Source organism: Ostrea edulis, chromosome 6, assembly GCF_947568905.1.
Source record: "Ostrea edulis chromosome 6, xbOstEdul1.1, whole genome shotgun sequence".
Classification (NCBI taxonomy): domain Eukaryota; kingdom Metazoa; phylum Mollusca; class Bivalvia; order Ostreida; family Ostreidae; genus Ostrea; species Ostrea edulis.
In genome coordinates this window covers 68,713,079-68,740,043 of record NC_079169.1, presented here as the reverse complement: position 1 = coordinate 68,740,043, position 26,965 = coordinate 68,713,079, and the positions used below count along the sequence as shown (strand labels likewise).

Genomic DNA, 26,965 nt, shown 5'->3' with positions numbered 1-26,965 from the left:
TGAAATTGGCCCAGTAGTTCTAGAGAAGAAGTCGAAAATTTAAAAAGTTTACAGACAGACGACGGACAACAGGCGATCAGAAAAGCTCACTTGAGCTTTCAGCTCAGGTGAGTTAAAAAGGTAGTCATAAAGAACACTGTAATCAGAAAACTGCATTCCCTTGATGTAAATGGTTTACAAATTAAACGAATTTATAAAGGAAACTAATTTCTTGATGAACAGTGCATACAGTTAGCAACAATATAATTATTTTAGTAATTTCTGTTAATTTTGATCGGGATCGGTAATTTTTTCTCTCGTTTGAATATAGTGATTATATCTGAAATTTGATCATTTCATTTCAATTTCTTTTCATAATACATTTCTTTGATATATTTCTTCTCTAACTGACATGTTTTTAGAAGATTTTATCCAAAGATCTATAAAATATTAATAACGTTTTCAATTTTCATTAATATTTTTTTCTAAAACATTAGAATGTTTATATCTGAATCTTTTAGGCACACTTTATTAAATATTCATGTCATGCACCAAATCACAACAAAATGTGGACTCTAGAATCTCTCATTTGTAAAGAAAACACCTTTTTTATCATTCCAGAAAAACCACAGAAAATACATATAAAATAATTGAGAGCTTGCATCACTCTTTAAATGATGAAATCATACTTCATAAGAGGTGTTTTAATAATCAATTAAATGAAATTTTAGTGTAATGAGCTACCTTAAAAGATTGCAACCTATCAAAATATAACAAATCTTAGGGGCGTGCAAAATTCATATAAAAGACAAAGTAAGGAAGGACAGATATGTGGTTGTTGCAGTGCAGGAGTATGAAAATTACAATTAATTACCCTGTTGTCGTCCCAAAAATGCTGCATACCAAATTTGAAAAGAATTGGAAGGGTGGTTATCAAAAAGTTAAAAATGTTCAAATGTTAACACATACATTCTAAAACCTACCATGACCATTTTGGCCCCACCCTTGTACCAAACTCCTACTCCTGGGAATATGAAATTTACAATTTTGGTAAGTCCTGTGGGGATCCGGGTTAGAATAGGTCCTCAGTACCCCTTACTTGTCGTAGAAGGCGACTAAATGGGGCGGTCCTTCAGATGAGATCGCAAAAACCGAGGTCCCGTGTCACAGCAGGTGTGGCAAGATAAAGATCCCTCCCTGCTCAAAGGCCATAAGCGCTGAGCATAGGCCTAAATTTTGCAGCCCTTCACCGGCAGTGATGACGTCTCCATATGAGTGAAATATTCTCGAGAGGGACGTTAAACAATATTTAATCAATCAATCAATTTTGGTAATAGACCACCCACTCCTTCTAAATATTCATGTACATATTGTAAACTCAATTTAGTATTAATAGCATGAAGGATAATGTTATCTAAATGTTTCACAAAGAAATGCTATAATAAATAGCTATAATGTGTGCAATAGGTACTTGGGTGAACTAAAAAGCTAATGGGAAGGAAACAACAATTCCTCACTATCCATTTCAGTCACGACCAGGACACATGACAAAGTTTTAACAGAATGTTTATTTTATATCATAAGTGTTCTTGGAAAAAACGTCTTAAAAGTCTCAGGAAATTAGATAGGATCACGCTTCTCAAAACTCAATAAAGATTACCTTATATAAACAAAACTTGCATCAAAACATGTATTCCTCTGCTGATAATTTTATCAGTGGTGCACCATATTGATAGATTATTCCAATCATAGAAGTACAAATAAATATAAAGCATATACATGTAACTATACCAGTTGCTTCTAACACTCACTGGGTTAATTGTTTACACAAATGAATAGCGATGGTGTATAATTTTACAATTATCAAAAAAATCACTAATAAAATTAAAGAACAAATCGTTGGAGTTTTCGTTTTTATCAAATTATCTCGGTTTACAGATTTGACATTTTATTTGTCAGTGTCACGATTTCACAATCCACTAACATAAAATAGTCCAGGTGAATGCCTCAGTGGACAAGTCTTCACTTAGAATAAACAACTCCAAAATTCAAACCAACACAAAATTATCACTAACATGTGCAATTCACTCAGCATACATGTACGTACAATTGTACATGTATTTATAAAGTCAAAACAATATCAAGTAAAAATATGACTGAGGAATCCGGTAATAACTTACAAGCACTGTACCTTAACCATAAGACAAATACACTTCATTTCAATAAAACAAGAATTACAGTCTCCGATCAAGTTGTACTGGGGATATGATTTAAAGATAATTTTGTAAGTTTCATCAAAACTTAAAGTTATCATTGCTAACTGAGAAAAATTAAGACACACAAACATTTTTTTCTTTTAGTCATGTAAAATGAAAGTTATCCGATTTCCAAACTTATGGCACAATGAATCAAACAAACGAATGCAGAAAAGTTCACTAGTACCAGCCAAAACAAGCACGCCTCAGCTGTATAGAAACAACACAAAAACAAAAACTTATGTGGTGTGGTTCTATCACAACACCATCAATACCTGAATACCTCGAGAGTTACAGATTAATTAAGGAATAATCAAACCTTCACGATATACCATGGGACCTATTTCACTATATCTAGTCAAGTACAAAGTAAATACAAGTCTCAAGTATAAAGTAAATACAAGTCTAAAACCATACAAAATATCAAATTCTGCAGTACATGAAAACATCACATTTCTTACAACAGATATCCCACTGCTGTGCGGCAGTCGGTGTCGTTGTATCGGGGGAAGGGGGGGGGGGGGGAGGAGAAGGAGTAGGGGGGGAGGAGAAGGAGTAGGGGGGGGGGGGCACCTGTTAGGGAAGGAGACTAAAGAAGGGGGGTTTCAGAAGACGAAGTGTAACTCTTGACGCGCGAGAAGAGCAGGGGAGGAAAACCTTTGTTGTCCAGCAAGGCGCATGTGTTTTCTTGTCCAGTCATTCTGTCAATAAAATAAAAGAAAGTGCAATTAAAACATGTTTCACTCAAATTAATTACCTATCATGCAAGTTAGGTTGCATAAGATGGAGCCAGTGTTAAAAGAACATTACATATATAGGGTAATTTTGGCATCAGGAAAATCAAGGTAGCTCACTACACTAAAGCTTATACTCTGTATGACACGTCACAAGATGGTGATTTAAATGTTTTGTGAAATTATTTGTATCGATCGATTTGTTTGTCTATCATCGAAACTAAGTGGTTAAAGCATTGGGCTATGACATAATGATATATTTCCATTACTAGAATATATGAAATGAAATCTTACAGGTATTTAGTGGTGACGGCATACTTCACCCACTGCAGTTTTGCGGAACTTTTTCTCCCCATGTTACACAATTCAAGTTCCTGTTTAAAAAGAAAAGACTCTAGTTCCATCATCAATGGGTACAATCACATTTCATTATTACAGCGGGACAACATTTAAAAATTCAGTGCTCCACAGTTCATTGACAGAATAAAGTAGACCAACACATTAACTAACAAGGTATAGATATTGAATTTAATCATTAATTTATGACCTTATTGTACATAAACTAAGCATTTACAGTGAAACTGACCACATGATAGGTCATTTACAGTGACACTGACCACATGGTAAGTCATTTCCATGTCGTTTTGGTTCCTCTGTCTTTGTTGTTTCTTGTAGTATGGAATAGATTGGTCTTTTGTCTTCACTCGTTTCAATACTGCAGTCACCTGAAAATTGAAATCAAAATTGTTTACAGGTGAGTTGTCCTTGGTGATTGGCTCACACCTGTCTACGTCATTCTGATACAATCACAAGTCTCACACCTGTCTACGTAATATTGTACATCATTCTGATACAATCACAAGTCTCACACCTGTCTACGTAATATTGTACATCATTCTGATACAATCACAAGTCTCACACCTGTCTACGTAATATTGTACATCATTCTGATACAATCACAAGTCTCACACCTGTCTACGTAATATTGTACATCATTCTGATACAATCACAAGTCTCACACCTGTCTACGTAATATTGTACATCATTCTGATACAATCACAAGTCTCACACCTGTCTACGTAATATTGTACATCATTCTGATACAATCACAAGTCTCACACCTGTCTACGTAATATTGTACATCATTCTGATACAATCACAAGTCTCACACCTGTCTACGTAATATTGTACATCATTCTGATACAATCACAAGTCTCACACCTGTCTACGTAATATTGTACATCATTCTGATACAATCACAAGTCTCACACCTGTCTACGTAATATTGTACATCATTCTGATACAATCACAAGTCTCACACCTGTCTACGTAATATTGTACATCATTCTGATACAATCACAAGTCTCACACCTGTCTACGTAATATTGTACATCACTCTGATACAATCACAAGTCTCATTGGCTCACACCTGTCTACGTAATATTGTACATCACTCTGATACAATCACAAGTCTCATTGGCTCACACCTGTCTACGTAATATTGTACATCACTCTGATACAATCACAAGTCTCATTGGCTCACACCTGTCTACGTAATATTGTACATCATTCTGATACAATCACAAGTCTCATTGGCTCACACCTGTCTACGTAATATTGTACATCATTCTGATACAATCACAAGTCTCATTAATCAAAAATTCTTTTCACATTTGCTAGAAATAAATAGTCTAGATGTGAATGGATGTTTTAATGAACAATAGGCTCACAGGCTACTAGAAATAAATAGTCTAGACGTGAATGGATGTTTTGATAAACAATAGGCTAACGGGCCACTAAATAGTATAGATGTGAATGGATATTTTAATGAACAATAGGCTCACAGGCCACTAGAAATAAATAGTCTAGATGTGAATGGATGTTTTAATGAACAATAGGCTCACAGGCACTAGAAATAAATAGTCTAGATGTGAATGGATGTTTTAATGAACAATAGGCTCACGGGTCACTAGAAATAAATAGTCTAGATGTGAATGGATGTTTTAATGAACAATACGCTCATGGACCACAATGCTCACTTGAGTCATCTTCTTTAGAAGAGTTTTGAAAGATTTTTACCCTCTTTAATCCCATGACAAATTTTCAACCCATATCACGACCCCAATCTAGCCCACACTGGCTATTGCTCTATAACTTGAATCTCCTAGTACATTAATCAAATTCCAAAAAGAGATATGATTTTTCTGATATGGCAAGACTTCATAAATTTTCACATTATTTGGTCAACCTGAGTGGTAATCAGCTGATTATTAATATTGATGACCAAACAAAGGGATCTGATTACTTATAGATTCAATAGTCAGGTTGACCAGCGCTCGTTGACAAAAAAATAGGGCTAATTTTAGGAAAAAAATTCTGAATTTTTAGGGCTAAAATTAGGAATTTTATAAATAAAATAGGCCAGTTTTAGACATTTAAATGGAACTTAACTTTGCAAATTTGACAATAAAGAAACTCACAATAAAAAAATTAAGTAAAGGAAGGGCATCTGCCAGGATTCCATTGTCCCATCTGTTATTGGCTATAAACCTTAATAGCACATCTTTGTCACAGTCACAACCAATAAACAAGCCATCGTCAGAAACCCAAGGTTGATTATGCTTCATTCCTCTCTCCATAAACTGTGGGTCCATTCATTCCTACTCGCTCGTTCTCATAAACAAATACTTAAAAATATTGTCCAATCAAAGTAATCGTTATAGTAATGGAACTCTTCTGTTTTTAAAGGTAGCATTTACATTATTTTGCTATCCCAGCAATTGTATACCGAAATTGGACTGAAAGCGTCTTGTAAATTGGACAAATTCGTTCAGGGTATACCATGAGTGCCCAATCAAATTGCCTCATAATTATTCATGAAAACGAGCGAGTAGGAATGAATGGACACATGGGTGATGGAGAGAGAAATGAACCATAATATATTATTATAAATATAAGGAATTGACATAAAAAATTAGGGCCTTTTTAGGATTTCCCTTAAATTCAACATATTTTTAAGAATTTTAACAAAACTAAAAAATATTAGGATTTTTCAAAGGAATTTTAGGGCCGCTGGACAGCCTGAATAGTGTGCAGTGCTAACATATGTTATATGTATTTATTTATCATGACTATCATATCTTTAATAACTTAATTTCAAATTCATTGTATGGATTTATAAAATTCATTGAGTGTGATATATGTAAGGATGAAAATGCTGATAATGGAATGAGTCATGGAGAGCTACAAATCTTCCTGAGAGGCACAATCAAAAAGTAACATGAAAAAGTAACTTACCTCATCTCAGGCAAGTCACTTACATTACCCAGGCAAGTCATATGTTTATCTCAGGCAAGTCACATTACCCAGGCAAGTCATATATTTACCTAAGGCAAGTCACATTACCCAGGTAAGTCATAAATTTATCTCAGGCAAGTCACTTACATTACCCAGGCAAGTCATATGTTTATCTCAGACAAGTCACTTACATTACCCAGGCAAGTCATATATTTATCTCAGACAAGTCACTTACATTACCCAGGCAAGTCATATTTATCTCAGACACGTTACTGTCCCGTGGGGATCCGGGTTAGAATAGGTCCTCAGTACCCCTTGCTTGTCGTAGAAGGCAACTTAATAGGGCGGTCCTTTGGACGAGACCGTAAAAACCGAGGTCCCGTGTCACAGCAGGTGTGGCACGATAAAGATCCCTCCCTGCTCATAGGCCATAAGCGCCGAGCATAGGCCTAAATTTTGCAGCCCTTCACTGGCAGTGGTGATGTCTCCATGTGAGTGAAATATTCTCGAGAGGGACGTTAAACAATATTCAATCAATCAATCAGGCAGGTTACTCATATAATAAAATCCCAGGTAAATGATTAAGCTATCTCGGGTAAATGACGTACCTTATACCAGAGAAGTCACTCACCGTATCACCTGTCAGTTTGTACATGCCCTTCAACATCCCCGTGTCTTTGGCTGACTTTAACTGCAGTTTGGGAAGTACACTGTGTGGGTCATCTGGGCTGGTAAATATCATTATTATACCTGTAAACAAAATCACTATAGCTGTAGATAATATCCCTATACCTGTAAAAATATCATAATACCTTTCTACAGTAGCCCTGTACCTGTAAACAATGTCATATACCTGTAAACAATATCATAACCTGTAAATTACACCAATACATCTGTCAACAATATCATTACACCTGTAAACAATATCCCTACACCTGTAAACAAAATTACTACACTTGTAAACAAAATCACTACACCTGTAAACAATATCATTACATCTGTAAACAATATCCTCACACCTGTAAACAATACAACTACACCTGTACACAATATCCCTAAACCTGTAAACAATATCCCAACACCTGTACACAACATCACTGCACCTGTAAACAACATCACTGTACCTGTAAACAACATCACTGTACATGTAAACAACATCACTATACCTGTAAACAACATCACTACACCTGTAAACAACATCACTACACCTGTAAACAACATCACAACACATGTAAACAACATCACTACACCTGTAAAAAACATCACTACATCTGTAAGCTACACATTTAACGGTAATATCATTTGCTGTAAACTATAACACAACAATACTATACCCCTATATACATGTAACTAGAACTCTGATTAGTTAACAAGTTTGTGGTAAAAACACTTTATAAACATTGCACAAATCAGGGGTCAAAATTAACTTTTTCTTCCACAGGCTAATTTTAGCCTGTGGGTAAAAAATCCAGAGGCTAAAATGAAAACCTACAAGCTAAAATAAAAATAATGAAGCAGTGCTCTTTTTCCATAGTTTGTTTTTTAAATCAATGCTCTTCCCTATCATTATTGAACCTAGTGGGTCAACAGGCATCGTTTGGACAAGGCACTAAGTTACGTAAATCATATGGTGCAATGTTTAGGTCTCTTGACAATCGCACCTCTAATCTACAACCTGTTTACCGCAGGTCTAAATTCAATGTCTCCCAATTTCATGCCACATCAGGGGTGTCACTAGTGATTTTTCAAAGTGAATCCCGGACTCATGGTTTATAAGCAGCACGATCACGAGTCCCATGTACTTTTTTGATAATCGTCTACGCGCCGAGCAGTGCACTTGTGTCATTACTACAACACGACATCAATAAGACAATAAATTAATGTAGATACCATTGATAAAACAAAGACTCCCGATTTTTTTTTTAGATAAATGAATAACAAAAACCTCATACTTGGAATTCAATTTAATCACCCCTGTAAGTGAACAGGTTTCGTGGCACATGTCGATATTTTTCATCATAATGCGATGTCCGACCCCTAAAGCATTTGTTTGACTCCGAGTTTCTTAAAAAATCATAAAAGAAAAATCCGGATAGAAACGGTTCTTGAAATCGGTCGTTCATGTAAGCGTTTGTATGATTCTGAATGCAAGTTTAAGAAAAGCGAATGGCACATCATCGTATAAAACGGATACGATATGATCATGGTTTGTAAATCACCACTCGCTAAGATTTTCGAGTGTCCACTATTTTTACTCACTATTTTTCAAATGAACTTGCATTTTGCGAGTATTTCTCGCTAATTTCGAGCCCTGCACAAAGCCTTCTTCACTTCATTGGACAAGAATGTATGCATGCTAGAAAACTATGGGACCTTTGATTCTGATAATCAATGGAGGTCCTCTACAGGCTGTTCAGCACTGTCTGATAAAAATAATTAGGGCTTTTTTTTTTTTAATTTTCCCTTGAATTAAACATTTTTAAAGGAATTTTAAAAAAACTCTATATTTATTTATTTTTTTTTTTTAGAATTTATAAGGAATTTTAGGGCCACTGGACAGTCAGCATCTATTTGTCAGGACCAACCTGCCTATGAAGTGACTGATGAGACAACAAGTACTGTGTGCATTAGGGATGGGTATCGCCAACATTTTTAGCAATTCTGTTTTTCCTTAATTCTCTGTTATTTTCATAACTGCTTTGGTGTTGAAGGGTATAAGAAGCAAAATTTAGTTTGTTTTAAACAATTATTTTGTATAAGCCACTTGACTACTGTGTTATGTTTCTAATTTGACAGAACACAGAAACACTAGATTAGACTTACCCTCCGGAAAGAATCGGGCATATCTGTAGTACTCCACCAAGTGATAGGGCCTGTAGAAGTTGTCTAAACTCTTCTCTCCCGGTCTAACATACGACAGCTTACTGATGTAACATCCTACAATAATATCTGCATTGAAATCAAATGGGAATTACTCAGGAAAAAAATATGCATTTTAAATCTGAAATAATGGGTAACTAAAGAATGACAAGAAATGTATGTAAAACATATATGCCCCTGTGGTGCAAAATTGAAAAGGGTTATACACAAATCATAGAGGCCACCTACAGTACTCATTAGGATGTACTAGTGTACCAAGTTTAATGTCAATCAAGCAAATGCTTCTTAAAAACTAGAGATACAAATGTCTTCCCAAATTGGAAGTGCACCAAATGAAACTTCCTCCCTTTAATGTACTGCATGGTATGGAGGAGAAAGCATGAGCAGGAACATAGACATTATGAACTCTGATAACCCATATAGGAGAAATGTGCACAAATTATTTCACACTCTCCATCCCTCAGATCCACTATAATTTTGAGGATAACAATTGGATCCTCCTGTCCTGACAATATGTACATCTAATGGCAATGAAGCATTGTACAAAGTTTCAAATCTATCCAATCAACTATATAGGAGAGGTGTTCACAAGCTATATCACAACTGGATCCTCCCATCCTGATAATATGCAAACCTACAAATGGCAATGAAGCATTGTACAGTGGAACCCCGTTATTACACAAAACCATTTCTTAACAAACCTATATAAAATAGACCTCGTTATTACGTTGTCCTAAAATGCCGAGACTCGGTATTACGTTGTAAAAATTCCGACAAAAACGTAATAAACCCCTAATTATTCAATAGTGATTCTCAAAATAACAAGCCATTCAAACCTTGACTGTCTGAGGCAGTCACCACGTAAATTTCCTGGTCTGTTTGGGGATTAGAGACGCTCGACTGATCACGCTTCGATAGATCTAGCGACATCAATACAGGTGAATACCCCGTATAGAAGCCAGAGATAAACAATTAAATAATGTTTATTTAGAAATTGCACTCTATGAAATTTACTTTATTTTTCATATTTTGATAATCAAAGAAATAATTTCTCAACCACCTGCGTGTTCAGCATAGTGTGATTACCTTCGCTATTAAAACTCTATTCACGGACAGCTTTGGTACCAAACAAGAAAGACAAGATTTATCGTGGCAATGTTACAACCGCTTGGGTAACTGCTTGGACATAGGTGACTAAAGGTGTTCAATTAAAAAAATTGTTCGTTGTTTGGACATGCAGCTTGGGTGTTCGTAAATCTCGTCCATACATATACCAATCTATCGGCCGATTCGTGCACGGCATTTACCTCAGTGAATATTTTAAAACCCCTTGATGCGCACGTGATTTTAGTGCCATCATTTAGCGTTATAAATGAAATCTTCGTGCATCATTATATTTTTTTATATGGATTGCGCTTAAATTGTTCTCCGTGCATGTTTATCGTTGGTGAGAAGTGTGTAAGTGTTGGGTATCGTGTGCGTTTTGTGTCTATAGTTTTGTTGTATTTTGGGTGGGATTTTTTTTATTGTGTTGTGTATTGTGTAATTAGAGAACTTAATAAAAACGATGTTTTGTTATTTTTTTAATACGAATGTTGAATACGAACGGGAACGAGTTATTGAGAGAAATTTACATGAATGCATTGTTTTAAAGTTGAACAAAATGGCGGTCCAAACGAATGCAGAAAAAGCAACGTTTATCAAAACATCCTTTTGTATCCTACACCGAAATAAAGAAAAGGGATAAGAACATGAAGAATTACGGACATTAAAGATAAGATGTAAATAAAACAAAGTATCATAGTCTTTTAAACAAAGAAACAGTAAAGATATATTCACACACCCCTTCACGGAGTACCAACGGACGATATACAATTTCCAAATGATATTTTTAACGGATTTCACTGGGAACGTTTATTACGTTGCCCCCGGTATTATGTTATTTTATCGTGACAAAATGGAAAACGTAATAACGGGGTTCCACTGTACAAGGTTTCAAGTCTACCCAATAAGCCATATAGTAGGAGAGGTGTTCACAAGAAAGCTATTCAAACATTCTCCAACCCTCTTAGGTCCATTATAACTTATAGGAAAATAACTGGATCCTCCCATCCCACAATATGCACATCTACAAATGGCAATGAAGCATTGTACAAAGTTTCAAATCTATCTGATAAGCCATATAGGAGAAGCATTCACAAGATTTTGTGACAGACAGACGGACGGACAGAAAGTATAACAAGAGACCCATGGGCCACATCGCTCACCTAAGTCACCTTGGCCCATATCTGAAGACTTTCCATATATATTTGCAAGTAAAACCTTAGTCCCTATTATGGCCCAAACCTACCCCTGGAGGCCATGATTTTTGCAAACTTGAATCTACACTATGTCAGAAAGCTTTCATGTAAATGTCAACTTCTTTGGCCCAATGGTTCTTGAGAAGAAGATTTTTAAAGATTTTCCCTATATTTGTATGTAAAACTTTGATCCCCTATTGTGACTCCATCCTACCCCAGGGGTCCATGATTTGAACAAACTTGAATCTGCACTATATCAGAGTGGTTCTTGAGAAGATTTTTAAATGACCCCACCCTATTTTTGCATTTTTGTGATTATCTACCCTTTGAAAGGGACATGGCCTTTATTTGAACAAACTTGAAAGCCCTTCACCCAAGAATGCTTTTGGCCAAGTTTGGTTGAAATTGGCGCAGTGGTTCTGGAGAAGTTGAAAATGTAAAAAGTTTACAGACGGACAGACAGACGACGGACAACAGGCGATCAGAAAAGCTCATTTGAGCTTTCAGCTCAGGTCAGCTAAAAACAATGTCTCCCCCTGGAAGAGGGGAGACATAAATATATGAGACAATATATTACTTTGTTTAGCTTGACCCTTCACAATGTGAATCCAAAATTAATAGAGGTCATCTACTCCTTCTGATGTACCAATGTACCAAGTTTGATGTCTGTCAAGCAAAGAGTTCTCAAGATATTAAGCAGACAATATCGTCCTATGTACAGAATGGATTGATCCTTGACCTTTGACCATGCGACTTCAAAATCAATAGAGGTCATTTACTCCTTATGATGTACCAGTGTACTGAGTTTGATGTCTGTCAAGGAAAAGTTTCTCAAGATATTGAACAGACAGTAAATTCTTATGTCCAGTATGACCCTTGACCTTTGACCATGTGACCTAAAAATGTATAGGGGTCATATACTGCTTAGGATGTACCAGTGTACCAAGTTTGATGTCTGTCAAGCAAAGGGTTCTCAAGATATTGAGCGGACAGTGTATTCCTATGTCCAGAGTGGATTGACACTTGACCCTTTGACCTGAAAATCAATAGGGGTTCTCTTCTACTCATAACCGCCCAAGATATGAAATATCACTATGATCAAGTGAATGGTTCTCAAGATATTGAGGAGACAGCATATGGTCTACTGACAGACAATTACAAAGCAATATGCATCTCTTCTTTGAAGAGGGCATAAAAATGTCCACAGGAAAATCTAAAGAAAATTACTCCAAACAGATAATATCCACAGGGAAATCAAAATTTAATGGAATCAGTATTAATCCTCTAGAAAATTTTACGATTCAATGAAATAAAAAAAACTTCAGAAAAACAATGACAACACAAAAACGGTTATCATACTCTTCCACACTCACCATTGAACAGTAAATGAGGTCGCTGTATAAACATATTCCTCCAGCCCCCATACTTCTTACATTTCCCTGTACTAGCCCCCCAAACTTTCTGACATGCTGACCGCCAAATTCCCTCGTCTCTAGCAGCCAGGTAAAAACCACGGCACACCTGTAACAAGTACAAAGTGTAGGGTAAGCATGCAAATCTCGAGCTGTCCAAGGGAGACAACCCTGTGATGAATACCTCTGCAGTGTCATTCAGTGTGATGCGAACCAAAACTTTTACCTCAAGGATATAACAATGGCTGACACACCTCACAATTCACAAACAAACTTAATGTCATGTTTGAACACAAGCACAGAAATGGCTTTTACATATTGTGAAATAGATGGACCATTGGATAAATGTGATTCCTAATATAATTAAATAAATCAAGACATCAACAGAGGAATAACAAAACAGGCCACATCTAGGCCCAACAGAATTATGTAGAACTCAATACACTCACACAGAAACCATTTTAAAGTGTAGGATCATTTTATTTTGGGTGTTTGTGTGTGTGTGAGAGTGTGTCAGACTTCGTAGATTTTGTGGGTATCTCAAACCATGACGAGATATAGTTTTACCTGGCTGCCGTAGTACAGTGTGGGTTATGTTGAGATATTTACCAGTGAGAAATTTTCCAGGGACTTCATGTCAAGGTCAACAGAAACGACCCAGCGTAAAACGTAGTTCAGGAGTTCCACAGGTAACACAGAGATGTGGGTTACCTGAAAAATGAAATAAATGTTATCACAAAGGAAAAATAATCTATAAGATAAGAATCCCCAGTGACATTCTATTCCGTAAAATTTCTTATGTTTTCCATCTTAACTGAGCAAATTATAGGAAATGCACAAACTGTTTGGAAGATTTCTCCACATTTTATAACTCTTGTAATACCTAGATTTGCAAACACTAAATCTGTCCTAATGTATCTCCCAAAGAACTCATTCAAACAGGTTTATATTCAAAACACAGAAAAGTGTATATCAATTAACAGTACTCTGTTGAGTATTAGCATGACCTTGACATCATTTAACAGTACTCTGTTCAGCATTAGCATGACCTTGACATCAATTAACAGTACTCTGTTCAGCATTAGCATGACCTTGACATCAATTAACAGTACTCTGTTCAGCATTAGCATGACCTTGACATCAATTAACAGTACTCTGTTGAGCATTAGCATAACCTTGACATCAATTAACAGTACTCTGTTCAGCATTAGCATGACCTTGACATCAATTAACAGTACTCTGTTGAGCATTTGCATGACCTTCACCTCATTCTAATTTAAGCAATGACAGCTGATGTAAAGCTCTCTATATACCCCGAGAAACTTTGTTTGCAGAGATACTTTGATAAAACAACACAAAGCAATTCCAAATGAGCCCACAGTACACAGTTAAGAATGTCTCTCTGGTTAATTTTCACTGAATAAAACATGGCTTTATGAAAAGGTGAAGATAACAAACAGTGATCAATCTCATAACTCCCATAAGGAAATACAAAGTATAGAGCTGGGCAAATACGGACCACTGGATATACCAGAGGTGGGATCAGGTGTCTAGAAGTAAGCATCCCCTGTTGACCGGTCACACCTGCCGTAAACCCTGTATCTTGATCACAGGTAAACGGAGTACTCCTAGTCAGAATCTGTGTCAAAAATGGCCTAACAATTGGTATGAAACAAGTCAGACAGCATTTGACCCAATCACAGGTTGTATTTGTAAATAAGATCATTATAACAACTATAGAATTTGCGAAATGTTGACTTTTTACGAGACTGTTGAAACCCTGTAACATCAACTTGTATGTCAGTAGCCTGCCTTGATTCAGAAACTGATCATATGCAGAACAAGCTCTTGCATATCGAATCAGTTGAGAGATATAAACACCATATGCAGGTGATAATGGAATATTGCTACATAAATATGGGAAGTTGATGATGGAAAAGTTGAAATCATCCTGTTTGTCATAAAGTTGATTTATTTGTTTGCCATTAATATCTATTTTCAATTACACAATTTCTAAGTACAAAGCTGATGTGGAGGACTCTGTGGTGTCTTTTATTTGGAGTTCACTGGGATATATTGAATCGACGTATGTATGAAATGATTATAGTTAATTGATAAAATGTTGCCTTTATATCAAAATGTCCAATTGAAGGCCACAAGAGATTCTTTCTTCTCATTTAGAAGCTTTTGAATAAATTGTCTCATTACAATACAAAAACAGCTAAGCTAACAAAGGAGCACAATTCGTGCCCATGGGAATTCCAACAGACTGTTGGAAGACCTGATCACCAAAGACTACGAAGATATTGTCAATGAGGAACTCCAGCATATTTCTAGTACTTGTGCATGGAATCAAAGTGGTGTTTAACAAAGTTAATTTTTCAGATGACTGATCACTAGATATGAATATTTCCTGTTTCCATTTTTGTTGAAGAAGCAACTATCTATGATGTCAAAAAGTCTAGTCTTTAATTTATTGTGAGTAATATGTTCATGTAAACTGTTGAAAAGTCATGAATTTTGATGTTGATTTGAGAAAAGTTTTGTGATTTTACATTCTCTGAAAGTTCTTTAGGATATTTTAGAATAATTTAATTCTTATTGTATCCTTGTCTCTGATTGGTCAAATTCCAATTGAGGAACACAGGTTATTTTTGTATAACCTGGTTTGGTATGGGGACACACCCCCTTGACAACCAGATGTCGGAACTATTTTTTTCTCTCTCTCTAAACTTCTATGGAATAGAAAGTCAACGTGCACAATAAGATACTTCGGTTTGATACACATGTTGTTTTCTCGTTGTCAATATTAGCATCTAGGCCTACTTGTACGCAAATCACTTTTGTTAAACATCTTTCTCTGTATGTATGGTCGAATAATACTACTGATAGATTAAAACAAATATATTATATTCGAATTAATGATTTTCCAAGTAAGCATTACCCTGTTCATTTTGAAATACATTTCTCACTGGGGAAAAGAAGGGGGGTGCGTTGTTTCATTCCTTGATCCGTCTTTCAACAAAGCAAGCAAAAATTCATACGTCACATTTTATCACATGACGTCAGACACATTGACATGTGGATGCTATTTGTTACTTGCTTACATATTTTCTTGTGTCGGATTTACTATTAGCGATAACATTGCATACAAGGGTAAGTTTTCATTTAGTAGAAGTTTTCACAGAGTTGAAAGCCGTAAATTATTGCATTTTCTGATATTTGAAGATTTATTTTGGGTAGGCTTAAACAATGCAATTTCCCGTATTTTCTCAATCTGTCGGAGATGAGCGACTTCAAAGTCGATCTCTATCTCTAAAGGGCAGCGAAATACTCATTTCATGGATAGTCTACACATATTTTCTATCATGATAAACTTCACTTTCGATACAATATTTTGATAAATGGCTAGGCTCCGTAGAACTAAGATTAAAGATGGCGACCTTTGGCTTCGCAGCTAGATCTAGACGCTTCGTGTCGCTGTTGCTAAGTAAATCATTGCGCAGCTTGGTTGACTTGTATTTTTTCGAGTGTATGTACATTTTGATAAACGAAGGTTAGCATCTTTGTCTCTTGCATTAAATTATAAGGAATGACTTTAATTCTGGGGCAAGTTATACGAGTATAACCTGGTTTGGGTCAGTTTACGCTTTTTTATAATCCGCTTCGCGGATTATAAAGCGTAAACTGACCCAAACCAGGTTATACTCGTATAACTTGCCCCAGAATTAAAGTCATTCCTTAAATCTACATTTGATTTACACCTTGGCATATGTTGTGGCACAGTATGTTTGAAGTATCTCCTTCACAGCTTTTAATATTTTCATGAGGAGCAATTTGAATTATGAATTTTCCTTTAATTTCTATCATTCTGTCTTACCCTCTGTTGAAATTCTGGGCTGCAAAACTTTTGGTTGTCACTGTCCTCAGACAGCTGCAGGTTTTGAAAGTAATCCACCAAATTCTCCTCCAGTTCCTCATTGTCTATACTGTGAAGATCAAACACATTCTATACTGTGAAGATCAAACACATTCTATGCTGTGAAGATCAAACACATTCTATACTGTGAAGATCAAACACATTCTATACTGTGAAGATCAGACAGATTCTCTACTGTGAAGATTAAACAGATTCTATACTATGAAGATCAAACAGATTCTATACTGTGAAGATCAAACACATTCTATACTGTGAAGATCAAACACATTCTATACTGTGAAGATCAAACAGATTCTATACTGTGAAGATCAGACAGATTCTATACTGTGAAGATCATGTGAAGATCAAACAGATTCTATACTGTGAAGATCAAACAGATTCTATACTGTGAAGATCAAACAGATTCTATCCTGTTAAGATCAAACAGATTCTATACTGTGACGATCAAACACATTCTATACTGTGACGACAGAAATAGAACAGATTGACAGTCATAGAGTAGAACAATGCCTAGCTTTCTGCTAATGACACATGTAATAAAAACTCATATTCACTTAAAAGGCCCACAATAAACTACCTGCAATCAATATGCATTCGAGCTGCAGACTCAGGGTTTACAATAAATATACATTCGAGCTGCAGACTCACGGTTCACAATAAATATACATTCGAGCTGCAGACTCGAGGTTTACAATAAATATACATTAAGCTGCAGACTCGCGGTTTACAATAAATATACATTCAAGCTGCAGACTCGCGGTTTACAATAACTATACATTCAAGCTGCAGACTCGCGGTTTACATTAAATATAAACTCGAGTTGCAGACTCACGGTTCACAATAAATATACACTCGAGCTGCAGACTCACGGTTCACAATAAATATACATTCGAGCTGCAGACTTGCGCTTCACAATAAATATACACTCGAGCTGCAGACTCACGCTTCACAATAAATATACACTCAAGCTGCAGACTCACGGTCAATAATATACATTCGAGCTGCAGACTCATGCTTCACAATAAATATACACTCGAGCTGCAGACTCACGCTTCACAATAAATATACACTCAAGCTGCAGACTCGTGCTTCACAATAAAGATACATTTGAGCTGCAGACTCAAGGTTTACAATAAATATACACTCGAGCTGAAGACTCACGGTCAATAATATACACTCGAGCTGTAGACTCAGGGTTTACAAAAAATATACACTTGAGCTGCAGACTCCCGGTTAATAATATACACTCGAGCTGAAGACTCCCGGTTAATAACATACACTCAAGCTGTAGACTTGCGGTTAATAATATACACTCGAGCTATAGACTTAGGGCTTACAATAAATATACACTCGAGCTGCAGACTCGCGGTTAATAATATACACTCGAACTATAGACTCAGAGTTTACAATAAATATATACTCGAGCTGCAGACTCAGGGTTTACAATAAATATACACTCGAGCTGTAGACTCGCAGTTAATAATATACACTCGAGCTATAGACTCAGAGTTTACAATAAATATACACTCGAGCTGAAGACTCAGGGTTTACAATAAATATACAATCGAGATGCAGACTCGCGGTTAATAATATACACTCGAGCTGCGGACTTCCGGTTAATAATATACACTCGAGCTAAAGACTCCCGGTTAATAATATACACTCGAGCTGAAGACTCCCGGTTAATAATATACACTCAAGCTGTAGATTCCGGTTAATGATATACACTCGAGTGTAGACTCGCAATTAATAATATACTCTTGAGCTGTAGACTCATGGTTAATAATATACACTCGAGCTGCAGACTCACGTTTCACAATAAATATACACTCGAGCTGCAGATTCCCGGTTAATAATATACACCTGAGCTGCAGACTCATGGTTAATAATATACACTTGAGATGTAGACTCACGTTTAATAATATACACTCGAGCTGCAGACTCATGGTTAATAATATACACTCGAGCTGCAGATTCACGGTTAATAATATACACTCGAGCTGCAGACTCACTGTTAATAACATACACTCGAGCTGCAGACTCACGGTTAATAAGATACACTCGAGCTGTAGACTCACGGTTAATAAGATACACTCGAGCTGCAGACTCACGGTTAATAATATACACTCGAGCTGCAGACTCACGGTTAATAATATACACTCAAGCTGCAGACTCGCGGTTATTAATATACACTCGAGCTGAAGACTCCCAGTTAATAATATACACTCGAGCTGAAGACTCCCTGTTAATAATATACACTCGAGCTGCAGACTCACCTTCCAATGGAGCTCTCACTCTCCTGTCTCTCTGCAAAACATAAATAAAAAAAAAAACATAAACAGAGTAATATTAAAATGAATGAATACCGTACTTTTTTCTCATGTTAAACACATGCCTTTCTTCTTATCCATTAATATCAATTTACATACGTGTTATGTGTTCTGCGTTTTCACTTTTGACTGTATAAAGATATTGAAACAGTCACCAGATTTACCTCGGGAGTTGTGGAATGATGTGAAGTCTATGTGGAATTCTATGTCTGGGACAAGCTGGGTCGCCCTCTTGTAAAACGCCACCGCTAAAAAAAATCAAAGTTATGTACTTAGTTTCCAGCAGTGGCTCAATACCATCAATGTAAAACTGGGTTCAATGAAACCTGCTATTCACATTGGTATACTCCTTCAAGATAACAAAGCATCGGTTCTCCAATGTTCACAGCACAAGAGAGCCATTGTTGTTTGTGAATGGATCAGTAGAATTCCAGTCATCACATTACAACTATATATCTTTACAGACCACCCCTCCCTCTCACAATGGAAACTAAACCTTAATCAAATTCAATTAACATATGGATGATTTGCATATTTATAAAAGTTATCTCCCCTTTTCAACATTAATCTTCAAGTTTTCCCTTTTTTCTCCTTTGCAATTCACCTAAAATTAATCAACACCATCAAACATTTTTCTTAAAGTTTAGAACAATTTTTATATCACCTATATAATGGAAAACATGCCAAAAAGGATGAAAATATCTCTATCATTTTATATATAACAACATGACTGGTTATATTGAGAAAACAGTGAGTTATGCCATTTAACCTCAGTTTAAACCAGCTTTGGAATACAACTTTTCTAAATGTGCGATTCAACTTTTGTTCCCCCTTGTCCATAACTCTTAAACTAAACCTTAGAGAATGGGACAGATATTGCCATCAAAATCATATTTCAACATACATGTATTATCCATAATGATTTAGTGCTTCATAGATACATAATATAAAAGACAGACTATAAATGTCAACAGATAAATATCCAAAAATATACTCAAAGAGGAATCCAAGAAATTTGTAAAACTTGCATATATAAATGAAGCACAGGATGACAAAGAAATCCCTAATGATACATGGTACGAGAAAAAGCATTCAAGTAAACATTTTTTCCAAAGCGACTTTTCAAAAAATTAATTTACCTGACAATTTACTAATCTGTGAATATCAGAATGTGCTAAACTCTGTTAGTAGATTTCAAAATGAAAACATGCCATACGAATTATAACTAAATCATTGTAATTGAATGTTCCGTCTGTAAATCGATCCTATAACTCCCCCCCCCCCCTTTTTGTGTGTATTAGAGCATGTTAAAAATTCCAAATTTGCCAGTGTGATTTGTACTCCCATGGGTCGTGTATTTAGTTTGTTTGATATTTGTAGGATTGGTTAACTATATACCGTGTATTTAGTTAATTTTCTAGTCCTACATCACAACATTGTAGCATAATCCAACATTGCATAACGTTGATAAGCTGGTGATACTGTGCACCTTTACACACCTTTCTCATTTCTATATCATAAACTCATCTTATAACATAAACTCATTTCTATATCATAAACTCATCTTATAACATACACTCATTTCTATATCATAAACTCATCTTATAACATACACTCATTTCTATATCATAAACTCATCTTATAACATAAACTCATTTCTATATCATAAACTCATCTTATAACATACACTCATTTCTGTATCATACATTCATCTTATAACATACACTCATTTCTATATCATAAACTCATCTTATAACATACACTCATTTCTATATCATAAACTCATCTTATAACATACACTCATTTCTGTATCATAAACTCATCTTATAACATACACTCATTTCTGTATCATAAACTCATCTTATAACATACACTCATTTCTGTATCATAAACTCATCTTATAACATACACTCATTTCTGTATCATACACTCATCTTATAACATACACTCATTTCTATATCATAAACTCATCTTATAACATACACTCATTTCTGTATCATAAACTCATCTTATAACATACACTCATTTCTGTATCATAAACTCATCTTATAACATAAACTCATTTCTGTATCATACACTCATCTTATAACATACACTCATTTCTATATCATAAACTCATCTTATAACATACACTCATTTCTATATCATAAACTCATCTTATAACATACACTCATTTCTGTATCATAAACTCATCTTATAACATACACTCATTTCTGTATCATAAACTCATCTTATAACATACACTCATTTCTGTATCATACACTCGTCTTATAACATAAACTCATTTCTATATCATAAACTCATCTTATAACATACACTCATTTCTATATCATAAACTCATCTTATAACATACACTCATTTCTGTATCATAAACTCATCTTATAACATACACTCATTTCTGTATCATAAACTCATCTTATAACATACACTCATTTCTGTATCATACACTCATCTTATATTATACACTCATTTACATATCATAAACTTATCTTATAACATACACTCATTTCTGTATCATACACTCATCTTATATTATACACTCATTTACATATCATAAACTTATCTTATAACATACACTCATTTCTGTATCATAAACTTATCTTATAACATACACTCATTTCTGTATCATAAACTCATCTTATAACATACACTCATTTCTATATCATAAACTCATCTTATAACATACACTCATTTCTATATCATAGACTCATCTTATAACATACACTCATTTCTATATCATACACTCATCTTATAACATACACTCATTTCTATATCATAGACTCATCTTACTTTGTATATCATACACTCACCTTATATATATACTCACTTCTCTATCATACACTCACCTTCATACAATTGCCCTGACTGCTCCAGTTGTGAACCTTTCATGAACAACACCTTGGCCTAAAATGGCAATAAATACATTAATCAATTATAAACTGTGCAAAGAGAAACAAAACTTCATATCTTGTTTTATATTAGTTGTTCGTCTCATCTACGAAAACAGATGACATTTACCCGATTAAAATGAAAAAACAACAAACAAACAGAAGAGAGTAATACAATGACAGATAAATGACAACTTTCAGCAGAGTACCACCTTACCAGGTACCACCCTATACAAAGTACACCACCTTACCAGGTACAACCCTATACAAAGTACACCACCTTACCAGGTACAACCCTATACAAAGTACACCACCTTACCAGACACCACTCTTTACAAAGGGCATCACCTTACCAGAAACCACCCTGTACAAAGGGCACCACCTTACCAGGTACCACCCTATACAAAGGGCACCATCTTATCTGGTACCACCCTATACAAAGGACACCATCTTACCAGGTACCACCCTATACAAAGGTCACCACCTTACCAGGTACCACCCTATACAAAGGACACCACATTACTAGGTACCACCCTGTACAAAGGGCACCACCTTACCAGGTACCACCCTATACAAAGGTCACCACCTTACCAGGTACCACCCTATACAAAGGACACCACCTTACCAAGTACCACCCTATACAAAGGACACCATCTTACCAGGTACCACCCTATAAAAAGGACACCACTTTACTAGGTTGAATGAATCTTAAGGGATTCAATATGGTCAAAAATAACAATCTAATAAGCACGAGAACACAAATGTAAAGGACACCTGTTCTAAGATATAACTGTCTCTCTGGAGGTCCTTGGCAGGCTCTGCTCCCCTCGGCGACCTTGTGCTTAGCTCCTGTCGCCATTGACTACGAAAGTCATGCAGCTCGTGCTCCATTTCAGAGGGATCTGTGTTCCCTTGTGCACCACTGCTCAATAAGCTGGGAATAACAGCTTCTTCAGGATTGTCCTACAGAAAAAAAATGTCAGCAGTGACATGAGAATGACACTCATCTAGGTCACTCTGTGACGTGTTTGTTATAGAGATTCATCTCTATTGGAATAACTAGTACTTTGTGTGCTTTTATTTATTTATAAAGAAGTTGTTCATTGTTTTTTTATGTTGACAGTGTTTGAAATTAACCATAGACCGATAGACCAATTCCATGTCAAATGACACCGGTCTATGCCAATTGTAAATGAGATAGACTAAATTATCTATGCCGATTTTCTAGGATTAATGCAATAGAGTTATTCCAAAAGTCGATTTCTGATAAACTTTATGAGGAAAGGAGAACATTGTTATGGAAATGGAAAGTAAATATGCTTTCTAAGTACATTAGAAGTAAATGACAATGTTTTAAATTTGTGGGGTTTTTTTCCCAATGTTGCGGTCTATGTCAATTCGATGAGGTCTATGTCATCTTGTTTTGGCATAGACCAATGGTCTATACCAAGTTTTAAACCAATTTCAAAAACTGAACTGTTGACTAATACTTATTTATCTAAGAAAGGCCTCCAAGTTGTTCATTGTTTTTTATGTTGACCAATACTTATTTATGTTGTTCATTGTTTTTGATGTTGACATTTGTAACAATGATATAAATTCAAATTGTAAAACTAAATTTGAAATCAGGAAATACATGCATCTCTCACGTAACATTATCCATAAATAAACACACACTTCCTTGTGTACTTGGGAAAGGTACAACTTATCGCCATAACAATGTACAGATACACAATGACAAGGTTCTTAAATCTATAAAACTAAACCAAAAAGTAGGCCCCGTTCCCTATGCCAAAAAGGACATACTTTCCCCAAATGTGATTTTTCCAATAGCAAAACTATTACAAGATTACAACTGATGCTGCTACTGATAGTCTTCATATTTACCTACTTTAAATAATACTCATTTAAGAAATGTCTTTCAGATTTTGAAAGTATACAAGCTGTTATCCCTCAAGCTGTGTCAGCATTCCATGAAATATATGGTGGTGTGAAGTGTCTAGATACTAATGCCAATATTGTTTGCTTCGCCCTCAGACATGGTCACACCGTAAGACATTTCTTACATTTACATTTCAATCATGTTAATTGCATTTTGATAAAATTCATACTAGAGATGTAACAATATGGCAAAATATCAATTGTATTGATTGCAGGTATGAATTACAGTAATGCTATGCATATTATCAGTCTGATATTGTTACAGTGATATGAAATGGAAACAACAAACTTCTCAAGACTGCCAGGTGCACACTTGTTTTTCTAAAACTCTCTTGGTGTTGAATGGGTGCTCAACAAACTGACAACATTGTTTAATATGTAGGGGTCATTGCTCAGAGTTGAAACCTCTGTTGTGTGTCAATTGATATTTATTACAATGTAACTCTCAACTTTGTTAGTCACAAATTGTTGGTTCTGGTGATTTATTGTATTGTTTATTTTTTTTATCTTGTACAATCACAGTGAAGAATGCATCGTAGGAACAATAAAAGATTTGTTAAACTCCTCTCTTTTTGTTAAAAATTGGTGAAGCACTGCATATTGCAATGCATGTTATAACTCTGTATCACAATATGTATTTTACCAAATACCCAACCCTATTGATAATGTATCACGGTTATGCTGTTAGTTTTTAGTTCAAATGAAGCAGTGATAAATCTTTGAAGCTATATGTCTTTTTCTTTTTATCTTGGTACAAATGGTTTAAAAGTTGTAAAATATTACCTGGGATTTTTCACAGGTATCTGAATTTTAATCAATAAATAGATATGAATAGAAAAAAAACTCTAACTATATGTATAAACACACCAGGTGTGCAACAACATTTTGCCACCCCCCCCCCCCCCCCCCCCCCCCCCCCCCCCCCCATCGATTCGGGTCCAATTTTATTATCAAATTCGCCGAAACAAACCTATTCTCAGACACGGTTAAGCTCAGAAATTATTTTCCTTCTCATACGTCACTTCAGAAGTCTAAACTCCCTTGCAACAATCCAACAACGGACATACTTTAGCAATATTTTGAACATTCCCGCCAAGGCTTGACTACAATGTCGTGAAGTCATGACATCACGATATCTCAACCATAGAAGGGAAACCAAAACTGCACAAGAGTTAGTCAATTTAATATATTCATTAATTCAGAACCAAAACAAACACAAAAATAAATTTCTTTATCTATTCTTATTTATATATTAATATACAGTATTATATCTTGTATTAATTTTGTATTGTAAATTTATTTGTAAATTCAATTAATCTGGCAGAGTTAGATTATTTGGTGCGGACTGCGGAGATGTGATTTTGTGATATCACGACATGGTGGTCAGGCCTTGGTGGGAATGTTCAAAATATCGTTAAAATACGTCCGTTGTTGGATTATTGCAAGGTAGTTTAGACTTCAGAAGCAAGGAATGAGAAGGATAATCATTTCTTAACTTAACTGTGTCAGAGAATAGGTTAAGTTTCTGCAAATTTAACAATAAAATTAGGACTGAAACGATATGCCCCCTTCACGATACGATACATATTACAATACTTATGCCACGATTCAATACTTTCAATACAATACAATTTACAGAAGAAACCAATAATAACATTGAAGAAAAAATTAATTATCAAGATTCAAAATCATAATTTTAAAAGCCAAACTGCCAAACGGTGAGATGCCTGTTTGCTGTAGTTTAAACTGATACAGTTTATTATTAATTTCGTCAACCTCAAGGCAAACAGTTTGAACATTATTTGACGCTATTTTGTCCCTCATGCAGGTAGAAATAATATGTACTGGCCGAGACTGATGTATTTTACTGAACCCGTTTGTAATAAACGTATCGAACCGAAAATCGAGGCAACGAATCGAATATTGAATTGAGCGTTTATATTGAACAGTATCGATATTTCTGTGAATCGTTTCAGCCCTAAATAAAATTGGACCCGAATTGAGGAGGGGCACACTTGGTGTATTTATATATGTAGATTGAGTTTTCTGTTCTTTTTTCTATTTATATATTAAAATTCAGATACCTGTGGATTCTTTGAGATAAAATTTCCGATATAACAATTATTCTCTTCAGAGAAGTCGAGAGGCATAGCCTTCATCGACTTCTCTTCGCAAGCATTCATGTTTTGATTCTGGAAAACGTGTAAATGCCGGAGTTGGTGACGGTCTATGCTTCGACCGACGTTTCGACTCAGATGTGCCTGGATTTACACGATAGACAAGTTGTTTTCAAACATTTAACAGCAATGCACAAAACCGTCACAAGGAAATCAAAACTTACTTGCTTTTAATTTTTCAACATGCCCTTGTGCCATATAATTGGACTGTTGGAGATATTATAATACTCTATTGTGCGCTGAATCTATTATTACTGGATCTGTAGCCCCCCCCCCCCCCCCTCTTCCTTGAAGAAACTACAGTTGTGCTGCTTGTATGAATTTATGCAAACTCCTACTATTACTATTACACTCTAAACCTTTTTCGTAGAGAACTAGTAACTAGAACAGGTGTAGAACTGATATCAAACATGGGCATGGTTAATTATTTTAGAAATTCCACAAAGCACAGCTTTAAAGTTTGTTTACAAACACCTTCGTCGCAAATCACGGTTTTGAGTCCACATACGCTCCGCCGGAGGGAATCAATCAAAAGCACCCGCGGGTAACCGACGATGATAAACACCCATATTGGAAGGACATGCTTTGAAAATTACCTGTTATGAAAGATTAACTCACCATTGTTGAGGCAACAACAACACTTTAAACAACTAGTTCTCGGAAAGAAAAAATTACAGCTGAATATGATAACAATTTTGCAAGTCTCACAGCTGCCATTTTCTCCGTAAATCCGCAAGTGATAAAATCCGAGGAGTTCCGGGTCACAGTTATCCTGAACAGCGATCCCGATTTGGTGATCAGGTTTAAATTAAAAAACAAAAGCAAAAACAAA

General features: G+C 35.5%; 1 protein-coding gene across 1 annotated transcript; it reads right to left on the bottom strand.

Annotated features, from left to right (window-relative positions):
* Positions 1 to 491: 491 nt before the first annotated feature.
* On the bottom strand, positions 492 to 26,965 carry LOC125648177 (F-box only protein 9-like). The gene is made up of 13 exons (XM_048875136.2): positions 26,752 to 26,965; positions 22,790 to 22,978; positions 21,974 to 22,031; positions 19,292 to 19,375; positions 19,074 to 19,104; positions 16,738 to 16,846; positions 13,467 to 13,568; positions 12,819 to 12,966; positions 9,089 to 9,202; positions 6,897 to 7,015; positions 3,586 to 3,693; positions 3,263 to 3,342; positions 492 to 2,935 (listed from the first exon to the last, which is right to left on the bottom strand). Exons 1-13 carry the CDS (start codon positions 26,752 to 26,754, stop codon positions 2,824 to 2,826), a joined length of 1,257 nt encoding a protein of 418 aa, XP_048731093.1. The 5' UTR covers positions 26,755 to 26,965; the 3' UTR covers positions 492 to 2,823.